The 11,413-nt window shown below is 44.5% G+C and overlaps 1 protein-coding gene across 1 annotated transcript; it reads right to left on the bottom strand.

Moving 5' to 3' along the window:
- Positions 1-3,660: 3,660 nt before the first annotated feature.
- LOC129720355 (uncharacterized) lies at positions 3,661-9,576 on the bottom strand. Its single transcript, XM_055671817.1, has one exon. It carries the CDS (start codon positions 9,574-9,576, stop codon positions 3,661-3,663), a length of 5,916 nt encoding a protein of 1,971 aa, XP_055527792.1.
- Positions 9,577-11,413: the final 1,837 nt, after the last annotated feature.

Genomic DNA, 11,413 nt, shown 5'->3' with positions numbered 1-11,413 from the left:
CTGTTTCCCTCGACAACGCGTTTACAAACCGCCGCCAGTATCCGCGTTTTTTCGCTTTCATTAAGCTCTTCATCTGCCTGTCCAGCACCTCGTAACTTCGAAGCAGCTTAACGGAGCCGTACTTTCGGTAGTCCTTATACGCCGAGGACCTTCGCGCGTACAGCTCAGAGCACTCTTTGTCCCACCACTTGGTAGGAGGACGCTGTCTTATCGTTACCCCGGGTATCGGTTTCGTCTAAGCTTGAGTCGCGGCGTCGATGATCAAGCCAGAAAGGAGCGCGTATTCTTCCTCCGGAGGAAGTTCCTCGTAGGACTCGATGGATTTCACAATAATCGTCTTATAAGACTTCCAATCAATATGACGTGTGAGGTCATACGCAATATTGATTGGATCCGTTGGAGCTGACCCATTAGCAATTGAGATAACGATTGGTAGGTGATCACTACCGTGGGGATCATTGATTACTTTCCACCGGCAATCTAACGCTAGTGATGACGAGCAGAGGGATAGGTCAAGCACGCTTTCACGTGCTGGAGGATTAGGTACACGTGTCGCTTCCCCAGTATTCAAAAGTGTCATATTCAAGTCGTCGATTAAGTTACAGATTAAAGAAGATCGGTTGTCGTCGTACAGCGACCCCCATAGCGAACAGTGAGAATTAAAATCTCCCAATATCGAAAAAGGCGCAGGGAGCAACTCTGCTATATCAGTAAGTTGCCTCTGTTCAATCCGCGCGGATGGAGGGATATATATCGAAGCAAGGCATAGGTCTTTTCCATTCATATTCGTTTGAATGGCAACGACTTCAATATTTGAGATCGAGGGGAGGTCGATTCTAAAGAAAGAATAGCACTTTTTGATCCCCAAAAGTACCCCTCCACCGTGTGAATCTTGATCTCGACGAATTATGTTGAAATCGTGGAAATTGAGTTGATCATTTGAATTGAGAAAAGTTTCACAGAGCGCAAACGCATCACAATTGTATGTGCTTATCAAATGTGAAAAAAGATCGAATTTGGGGATGATACTTCTGCAATTCCACTGTAACACAGTGATAAAATTCCTAGACTCTTTCGACGTATTAGTCATCGAAAGATATGATAGCTAAAATGAGGGGCCAAGTTGCTGCAAGCTGCTTCAAAAAGGTTTTCACTGCAGGGAGAAGGGCAAAAAGAATATTTCGGAGAGGATCTGGTATATTGAATGTTTTAAATATCCAGTCCACAATATCAGAGAACTTTATAAACCCTGTTTCTTTTTTATTCTCTGGTCGGGAAATTGGTGCACAAGGGGTTTTTTGGTGACCCGGGAAGCGGTGGGTACTCCTGGTTTGAATTGAAATTAAAACCGGGGGGTACCTGCTTCGGTTTTTCCTCACCGCTTCCCTTACGTGTTGTTTTATTTATCATTCCGCTAGGGGTTATCTTACGACCTTCACGAGAAAGATTAGGAGAGTTGATCATTCTCCTCTTCCTAGATCCTTCGGGCAAAGCATAAGAACACCCTTCGACGGGATCGTCAGATGTACCCTCATCAGTGGGCAAAAAGGAAAAGATGTTTCCTGTCGACGGTGGCTCTGCTCTCTTCAGCATTTCTGCGAAAGAGCGCTTTGATCGTTCCTTGAGGGAACACTTTATTTTCTCCTCGCGCTGTTTGTACGCGGGACATGCCGAAAGGTCATGCCGAGGGCCCTCGCAATAAAGACACTTTTCAGACGGTCTCAGCATGATTATTTCCGCACTTACTGCAGCGTGCCTTGTTGCAGCAGTAGGTGGCTGTATGACCCAACTGCTTGCAGTTCTGGCAGTACATGACCCGCGGTACAAAGAGGCGTACAGGCAGACGAGCCCTGTCCAAAAGGACGTAGTTCGGCAGGGCAGATCCAGCAAAGGTTATCCGAAAGGAATCTGAAGGGGAGAATTTCTTCTTTCCCTCCTAGATGGGTACTGAATGTAATTGCTTACAATCTAGAATCTTTACACTTTGCATCACGGAGTTCTTAAAATAGCCCACTCCGTGACGCAAAATGTCATCGACAGTGAGATTCCCCTCGGTAACCACACCGTCGATCTCTACATCCTTGGCAGGGATGTACACGCGATACTCTCTCGTGAAGAGCTCGCAGCCAGCAATCGCGTTTGCTTGCTTCAAGCTATTCACGTCAACTCGCAGTTTAATCGGCCTAACCATTGTATTTTCGGTTACGTTCGAAAACTTTTTTGCCAGGTCTTTGCCAATTTGAATGATGTTCAAAGGCTTTTTTATTGGCCTGAAGAAGACAACGTAGGGATCTTTCGAGTTATCTGGGTAAGCTTTTACCCGTACTTCTGGTACCCTTGGTACAGGGCTAGGTAAAGGGGAGGATATATGGGAAGGTACAGGGGAATTGATGGGGGAGATTTCAATCTCTTCCCCGTTTGTTTCGATATCCAGGAATAATTCCATCTGCGTATCATCCATTTTATTCGAATTGGCGGGAGCAATTTGCTCTACCGCAAACTAACGGTGAAATACCAGAACAAGAGGGGGTGTCAAATTATTGATAATTAAATAAAAAACCTAAATTAATCCACCTAGCGGTCAGACCCAGCCTTTCTCATTCAAACTTTTATTTGTAAAAATAGATTTACATGAACGCTTTAATCCAATAAATGTATATTCACTCTTAAAAAATATTGATGTTGTAATCTATACATATAAAAATGCAATCCGGTCTGTCTGTCTGTCTGTCTGATCCATATAGGCTCGAAAATTACCGAACCGATCGGCTTCAAAATTTGTATGTAGGGGTTTTTGGTGCCGATAAAGGTTCCCATGATAGTTTGAGACCCCTCCTTTTTCTGGAAGGGAGGGGTCCCATACAAATGAAACATAAATTTCTGCACAACTCAAGAACAAACCAAGCAAATGAAACCGAATTCGGCATGTAGATGTTTTAAGGGGTAAAAAATATGTCCATAATGTTTTGACACCCCTCCTTCTTTTGGAAGGGAAGGATGCCATACAAATGAAACACAAATTTCTGCACATCTCGAGAGCTAACCAACTAAATGGAACCAAATTTGGCAGGTGAATGTTTTAGTGGTAAAAAATATGTTCCAAAATCGACCTTAGGCAACATTTTGGATTGTAAGATAGTTACTTCCGGTTTCTGGAAATCAGCCTAAAATGGACGATTCCCGTTAAATATGAGTATCTCCGGAACCAGAAAGATGCACAGGAGCTAACAATTGATCACAGACACAATCTTGAATTTTAAGATGGTGTGTTGCTGGAACGGAAATTGTTTCGGACCTCTCAGAGTCGAACTCCTTGTTTTATCGGAGTAAGCTTCAAGCTGTAATTTTTAATTGCTTAATTTTAGGTGTACTTTTACATAAATGTACTTACAAATAATGTCTTCAACGTGTATAGATGTATGTTCCGCAACAATGTTCTTCTTTGCCTAGTGTGGCAGATAAGTAATTTGCAATTGGGGGAATGGATGGAAATAAAAAACGTCTCTAGCTCACTAATCATTAGTTGCAACTGATCTATGCCTGTCACTTTTGAGTTTAGATCGGGTTGCCAGTTTAGTTTATGTCCGACAATAGGCTTTTTTTTCTATGTCCGACGAATAACCGGTTAAGCACTAAGGGAAATGAAGACGGGGATTTTGTTTACGCCAACATGCCCCCACCCGTATGGCTCGAAGTTTCTTCTGCTGTACCATTCATTTCACGTATGTCTACTAACGCTAGCTTGGTAGCTGGTCTTTCAAAAATTCCCGATTTCGTTTGCACTTTGGCTCGACGGACATGGCCGTCTTTTCCAGGATATACTTCCAAGATTTTGCCTCTAGTCCAACTGTTGCGTACACCCTCATCGACTAGGATGACGAGATCACCGACCTGCAGTGATTTTCTTGCATTAAACCATTTCGTTTGCCTTGCGATAATAGGCAGATATTCCCGAATCCAGCGCCTCCAAAAATTGTCCAGCATCACTTGGGCCAATTTCCAGTTTGAACGCAACGCGAAGCGCACATCGGTCGGCAACGTGGTTGGTTGATTCACTCCTTTCGTACTTAGTAGCAGAAAGTGATTTGGTGTAATCGCTTCTTGCTCAGCATCATCTAATGGTACGTAAGTCAAAGGGCGTGAGTTAACGATGGACTCGGCTTCTATAAGTACAGTTGATAAGGTTTCGTCATTAGGTTTTTTGTGCATCAAAAGAGTACTAAGGGCTGCTTTCACCGATCGGACGAGCCTTTCCCAAGCGCCACCCATGTGAGGAGCGTAGGGGGGGTTGAACTTCCACTGGGTGGTAGTATTTGTGAATGTTTGCGCCAGTTGTTCATTCATCGCATTTAGCTCTATAGACAGTTCGCGGCTGCATCCTTGAAAATTGGTTCCTTGGTCCGAGTAGATCTCTTGCGGTGCACCTCTACGCCCGATGAACCTTCTAATTGCCATTTTACAGGACTCGGTTGAGAGGCTACTAACAATCTCTAAATGAAGGGCTCTCACAGTGAGGCACGTGAACAATGCCACCCACCGTTTTACATCATTGCGACCAAGTCGCACAATAATGGGACCGAAATAGTCTAACCCCACAAATGTAAATGGTCTAACGTAGGGAGTTATCCGAGGCGCTGGGAGTGAGCCCATTCTCGGAATTTCCGGTGCTGCTCGATATACTTTGCACCATGCGCAGCGCCTGCCAACATTTCGCACTCGCACTCTTAGTGCTGGTATGTGATATGTCTGTCTGATTTCGTTTACAACCGTTTCACTATTAGCATGAACAAATTTTCTGTGAAACCAATCGATTAATAAGTCTGTAACGTAATGCTCTTTAGGTAGTATGACGGGGAATTTTACGTCAATTGAAATCCAAGGTGCTTCTCCCAGGCGTCGTTTCATCCTTATAACACCGTCCGTGCCAAACAAAGGAGAAAGTTTATATAGTTTACTTCCTTTCCATATTTGTGTCTGCTGATTAACAGAAAGGTTTAGATTTGTTTGGAGGGTTACCCATTCATCGGAGAAACATTCTGCTTGAACTAGCCTCCAAATAGCCTTTTCTGCGCCAACGAGCTCTTCCCGGTTTATTAGCAGTGATACTGTGTTTGGTGAATCACTAGGGTATCGGCATCGTTGAATAAAACGGCGCGCGTAAGCGACGGCGCGCAATAACCGCTCCCACTTTGAAAAGCGTGAAAATTCCACAACTGGTTTCACAACAACATGCGGATGAACGTAAATTGGTCGTAGCTCCTCAGTAGTGTCTGGAACGTTCATTTTATTTCTGGGCCAGCATTCTTCACCTTTGTACAGGAATTCTGGGCCCCTAAACCACCGACTATCAATGTTCAGACAAGGTCCTTTGCCCCATTTGGTGGCCTCATCCGCTACATTCCATTTCGACTGCACCCATTTCCATTCACCGAGTTCTGTATTTTCTAGAATTTCTCCGATTCGGAAGGCCACAAACTGCGTCCTTTTTCGGGGATCTGCCGCCAACCAAGCCAAGACAGTGTTCGAGTCACTCCACATTACTTTACGTTTGATCTGTAGCGTATGGCTCGACACGATAGATTTCATCAACCTAGTGCCAATAACCGCAGCTTGTAATTCCAAGCGCGGAATAGACAGCGGTTTTAGTGGTGCGACTTTAGTTTTTGCTTGTACCAGGGTACACCGAACTTCATCACCATCAATCACGCGAAAATAAGCTGCTGCAGCATATGATGTCTCACTGGCGTCTACGAACACGTGAAGTTCTAACGTATCATACGTACTGGGGCGGTATCCCGGAAAATAACACCTTTGCACTTTGATGTTTCGCAGATCCTGTAACAGCAAAATCCATTGTTTCCATCGTGGTAGTAATTGCGCTGATATACGATCGTCCCAATCGGTTCCAGCCCTCCATATATCCTGCAGCATTACTTTGCCGTGGATTAGGAAAACTGCCACTAGCCCCAACGGATCGAACACGCTCATGACGAGGCTCAGGACTTCTCTTTTCGTAGGGATTCTCTCACCTAGTAATAGTTGTGCTAGTCCATCTCGCAGCTCGATAGAAAAGGAAAATACGTCTTCTTGAGGCAGCCAGACCATGCCTAAAACCCGTTCAATAGCGTTGGTTTTATCTAGTACGAAGGATTTCATTTTATCTGAATTCTCTCCCCCCACTCGCTCGAGGACTTCTGGAGAACTGGACAGCCAGTGTCTAATTTCAAATCCACCATTAGCATGGACAGTTTTTACATCTGAGACTAGTTGTATTGCTTCATCAACCGTGTCTGTGCTGTCGAGATAGTCGTCGACGTAATGGTTCGCTACCACCGCGGCTGCCGCTACAGGATGAGTTTGGGCGTGTTCGTTGGCATTTAGATTCTTGATATATTGGAGGGAACAAGGTGAGCATGAAGATCCAAATGTGGCCACATCCATCACGAAAACTTTGATGGGAAGTGATGGGTTATCCCTCCACAAAAAGCGTTGAGCTTGGCGGTCTTCTGGTCGAATCAATACCTGGTGAAACATCTCTCTGATGTCCCCGCTTATAGCGATTTGTCTTTGTCGATACCGACTCAAAACTGCTGGAAGCGATGTTAACAAGTCGGGTCCTTTCAGAAGGACTGAATTCAGGGAAACTCCGCGTACCATGGCAGCCGCATCCCAGACTACACGTACCTTTTCCGGTTTTCTCGGATTAATCACCACTCCAAGGGGAAGATACCATACAGGGTTTTGTCCGACATTGGCTAGCTCCCCATCCGAGGCAACATGCGCGTACCCTTTGGACTGGTAGTCTGAAATTTGTTTCCTCACGTTAGCATAAAGCTCTGGAAATTTCGCCAATCGCTTTTCCAAGCAATATAACCGTCGTTCCGCCATAATTTTACTATTCGGGAGTACCACTTGGTCAAATTTCCACAGAAGGCCAGTTTGAAATCTTCCGCTTGAGGTTCGGGTTGTGGTGGCTTTAAGTATAGCCCTGGCACGTTTGTCATTTGCCGATTCTATTGCATTGTCGTGCGAAACCCCGGCACCTTCTACAGCAAAAAATTGCTTTACCAGTTCATGTAACTGCTGATCGTACGTGTGTGCGCATATATGAAAAATGTGTGACGGTACAGGGTTATCTAATTTGTTGGCGTTCCCGAATAATACCCACCCTAACCGCGTTTTCGTCGCTACCGGTTCATTCTTCCTGCCTTCTCGTAGCTCAAGTGTAGTCTTCATTCTGGTATTATCCAGGCCAATCAAAATTCCAGGAGATGCTTCGCTATAACTTTTTATCGGCAATCCCTGCAGGTGAGGAAAAACGCGTTCAAAGTCTTCGAACTTGATTGATTGACGAGGTAAACCCAAGCTGTTTATCGTACGAACACCATTCAAAGCGTACCGTTGGCCTGATTCGTTTCCGGATATAAAAAGTTGCACACGACGAGAGTTCACTTCGGTTCGCTTCACTCCATTCGTCCACTGCATGCAGAGGGGGTCTGCAGGACCGGCTAGTCCCAATTTGTCGGCAATCGACTTTTCTACTAAAGTAGAATCTGATCCGCTGTCCAGAAAGGCTAGAGTTGCGACAGATTTTCCATTTCCATGTAATGTTACCGGAATCATACGGAAGAGTGTCTGTAGAGGCGCATTATGATGGACGGCGACTGTTCCCGCCCTGGCATACACATTTTCTGCTTGCTCGGTAGAATGAAGCAAACGATGGTGGCGTTGCTGACATCCATTTACGCCACAAAGGGGAGCTTTGCAAGGCCACCTTCCGTGAGGGAACAAGCACCGTCTACAGAGATGTAAGTCTGTTACGATCTTCCACCGATCAGCTAGGCAACTTTGATGAAACACGGTACAGTCTTTTGGCTTATGACCAACATCCTGGCATACCATACATGGGCGCTCGCTTCTAGCCGTTTGCCTTTTTGATTCATCGACATTTGTATATTCCCGATCGGTGACGTTTTCCAACGTATGGGGATTGACAAAGGCTTTTCCATTATGTCGCTCTGTGCGTTGTGCACACGGCTCCACTACGGACGTAACGCTGCTGGCGGCCGAAACAATCACGCTCATATATTCCGCAAAGATACGGAGGTCTACAACTGGATACCGCTGCTTAGTCAATGCCCAGTCGAGCTTTATGTTGGCTGGCAATTTATCGACCAATTCTTGTAGTAAAGTGGGGTTTGCCAAATGCGCTTCTTGGCCAGTGTTTACCAGATGGGCACAAAGGTTCCTTACAACAAGTCCGAAATTTATTAGCGTTGCTAATTTTTCCGGTTTGGGAGCTGGAGTGGCTCGAACTTCGTTAAGTAACGAATTTATTATGGCATCCGGGCGACCGAACAGTGTCTGCAAAGTATTAATCACCTCAGGCACATGTGACGGATGAAGTAGAAAACAGCTGACAGCTTTCCTAGCCTCTCCTTTGATGCATCGCTGCAATCGTACGAGGTTTTCAGCATCTGTGAACCCACACATTTCAGTTGAACCTATGTAACTATTCCAAAAGAGTGCCCATTCGGCTGGGTCGCCAGAAAACGAGGGAAGGTCCTTCGAGACGACTTGTCGAGCTGCTATTTGCTGAGCGGTCGGTCCTGTAGGCGATCGCGTGGCTGGGTTGGTAGCTTGGGGAACCGAAAATATGGGAGTTTGGTAGCTCGGAACACTTTTAACAAACGGGCGATTCAGAGACGTATTGTTCGACCATGCGTTTATCGAGGGTAACGACGAAGGGGGAAGGGCGGATACTGCAACTGCAGTCAACGGAGTGTTTGAAACCGTAACAGAATTACAGTTCCAACCCATCGGAGGAACTGAACCAGTACCAGTATAACATGACTGAGCAGGCCAAATCGGTTGTGTATTATAGCGTAACCCAGTATTGTTAAACACATAATTCGCCCTATAATCTGCAGCTACGTTTTGATAACCTACAGGCCCTATACTCGTGTAATTTTCGTGTACAATATCATTGTGTAATTTTAAACCACCACTAAACTGATTGTTTGCTGCTGTAGACAGCGCCGTTGCCGGTGACGTTGTAGCGGTCTCTGCAATTAACTGCTGGGAGGCACCACGTCCGATTGTGCTTTGTGTCGTCGGCTGAACAGCAACTGTATCCTTGATCGCGGTGAGAGCTGTCACCACCGACTGATGTTGTGTAACTTCTTCATTAACCTTGTTGGAATGTGGAGTCGATTGGGCTGGGATCGATGCCACTAAAGGAGAAACCAGGTGACCGCCGCATAGGTTATTCGAGCTTTCGGAAGTCGGTACTAGTGCCGCGGGTTCTACAGCTTGTGACGTGAGCCCAGTGGATTGACTAATACCAGTATTGGTGCCCAGGGTCACATCGGTTCTACTGTTAACCCAATCTTGAACTTTGCCGGTGTTTAGTACTGCACTACGCCGACTGCGCACACTTGAACTTTCACTGTCTTCGTCCAATTGTAACTGGAGCAGTTCATATTTCTTTTTGATGAATTCTGCCTCCAACGATAGCCTGTCAGCAATTGCCTTATTTTTCCTCTCTCTTTCCAACTTTAGGGCCTTCTCTTGCATTTCTTTTTCCTGAGACTCTCTTTCTGTCATAACCTGAGCTTTTAACTCCTTCTCCTCAGCTAGGCGCTGCAATTCGAGTTAAATTCGTGCCTCACGGGTACTAGCGGTGGTTGATCTCGAGGTGGACAAAGAACGAGGAGCTCTTGGAACGCAATTTTGACAATAGTAGCTTCGACTTTCATTAGCGATGCTATCAGTCACGCCAGCACAAAAGAAATGATCCCAGGCATTGCACCCATCACACTGGACCATCTTGTCCAGCTCGTCAGGCAGGTTGCACACTTTGCAATGGCGATCATTGCTGCTTGCATCAGATGGATCAGTGGCATTAACGTGTGATTCCGCCATTTTGTTTTATTAACGCAATAACGCCGGTAATGCGAATTAATTATTTCTTGAAGTTTTGTTGCTGGAACGGAAATTGTTTCGGACCTCTCAGAGTCGAACTCCTTGTTTTATCGGAGTAAGCTTCAAGCTGTAATTTTTAATTGCTTAATTTTAGGTGTACTTTTACATAAATGTACTTACAAATAATGTCTTCAACGTGTATAGATGTATGTTCCGCAACAATGTTCTTCTTTGCCTAGTGTGGCAGATAAGTAATTTGCAATTGGGGGAATGGATGGAAATAAAAAACGTCTCTAGCTCACTAATCATTAGTTGCAACTGATCTATGCCTGTCACTTTTGAGTTTAGATCGGGTTGCCAGTTTAGTTTATGTCCGACGATAGGCTTTTTTTTCTATGTCCGACGAATAACCGGTTAAGCACTAAGGGAAATGAAGACGGGGATTTTGTTTACGCCAACATGGTGACTTCCGGTGTCTGGCAAACAGCCGGAATGACCAAATACCAAATACAGCCGGAAATTTTAAAGTTCAAAATGACGACTTTTGGTTTCTGAAAAACAGCCCAAAGTGACCAAATACCACCCAATATGAGTATCTCCTGAGCCAGAATGTTGCAAGAACACCACTATGAATTGTGGGATGGCAACTTCTGGTTTCTGGGAAACAGCCAAAAATGGCCGGTTTCCGTCTGACATGAGTATCTTCGGATCTAGAATGATACACAGCAGCTGAAATCGACCACACATCCCATTTTGGATTCTAGGTTGGCGACTTCCGGTTCCTGGGAAAACAGCCGAAAATGATCGAATTACACCAAATATGGGTGTTTCTTCAACCAGAATGACGCTCAGAGGCTAGAAATTATCTCAAATACCATTTTGAAATCCAAGATGGCGACTTCCGGTTTCTGAAAAACAGCCTAAAATAACCAAATACCATCCAATATGAGTATATCTGGAACTAGAATGATGCAATGAGCTAACAATTGACCTCAGGCACCATTTTGAATTGCTAAATGGCAACTTTTAGGAAACAGTCGAAAATGACCGAATAATACTCAAGATGAATATTTCTGTAATCGAGATGATACATAGAAACCAAACATTGACCCTGGACACCATTTTGATTTAAAGACGACCACTTTTAGTTTCTGGAAAACAACCAAAATAACTGGTTGTTCAAAATGTTATGTTTACAGACAAGTGTTAGGTCTAAAGAATTTATTATAGCATCAAAATTCGTTTATGGTACATAGCAATTCAAATTTCATATCATTGTCCTTCGATTTTTAGATGAAAAATAAAAATCGCTCTATATCGCTACAATGAAAGTTGGGAGGTGGGCGAACTGGCATTGTAGCGATTTCGAGCAGTTTTAATTCGTGATTTAAAAATTGAAGGATAACGATAGAAAATTTTCGAAAATCACTTTTTGCTTAGAAAACGCAGCTCAGGTGATATAAAAAAACTGATATAGCTAAGCAACCTA

The sequence above is a fragment of the Wyeomyia smithii genome, chromosome 2, assembly GCF_029784165.1.
Source record: "Wyeomyia smithii strain HCP4-BCI-WySm-NY-G18 chromosome 2, ASM2978416v1, whole genome shotgun sequence".
In the NCBI taxonomy this organism is placed as follows: Eukaryota; Metazoa; Arthropoda; class Insecta; order Diptera; family Culicidae; genus Wyeomyia; species Wyeomyia smithii.
This window is presented reverse-complemented; position numbering and strand designations above follow the sequence as displayed.

What these genes read in the sequence shown, in the direction of transcription:
- LOC129720355 (XM_055671817.1), bottom strand. Translation starts at nt 9,576, where the DNA reads ATGCAAGAGAAGGCCCTAAAGTTGGAAAGAGAGAGGAAAAATAAGGCA.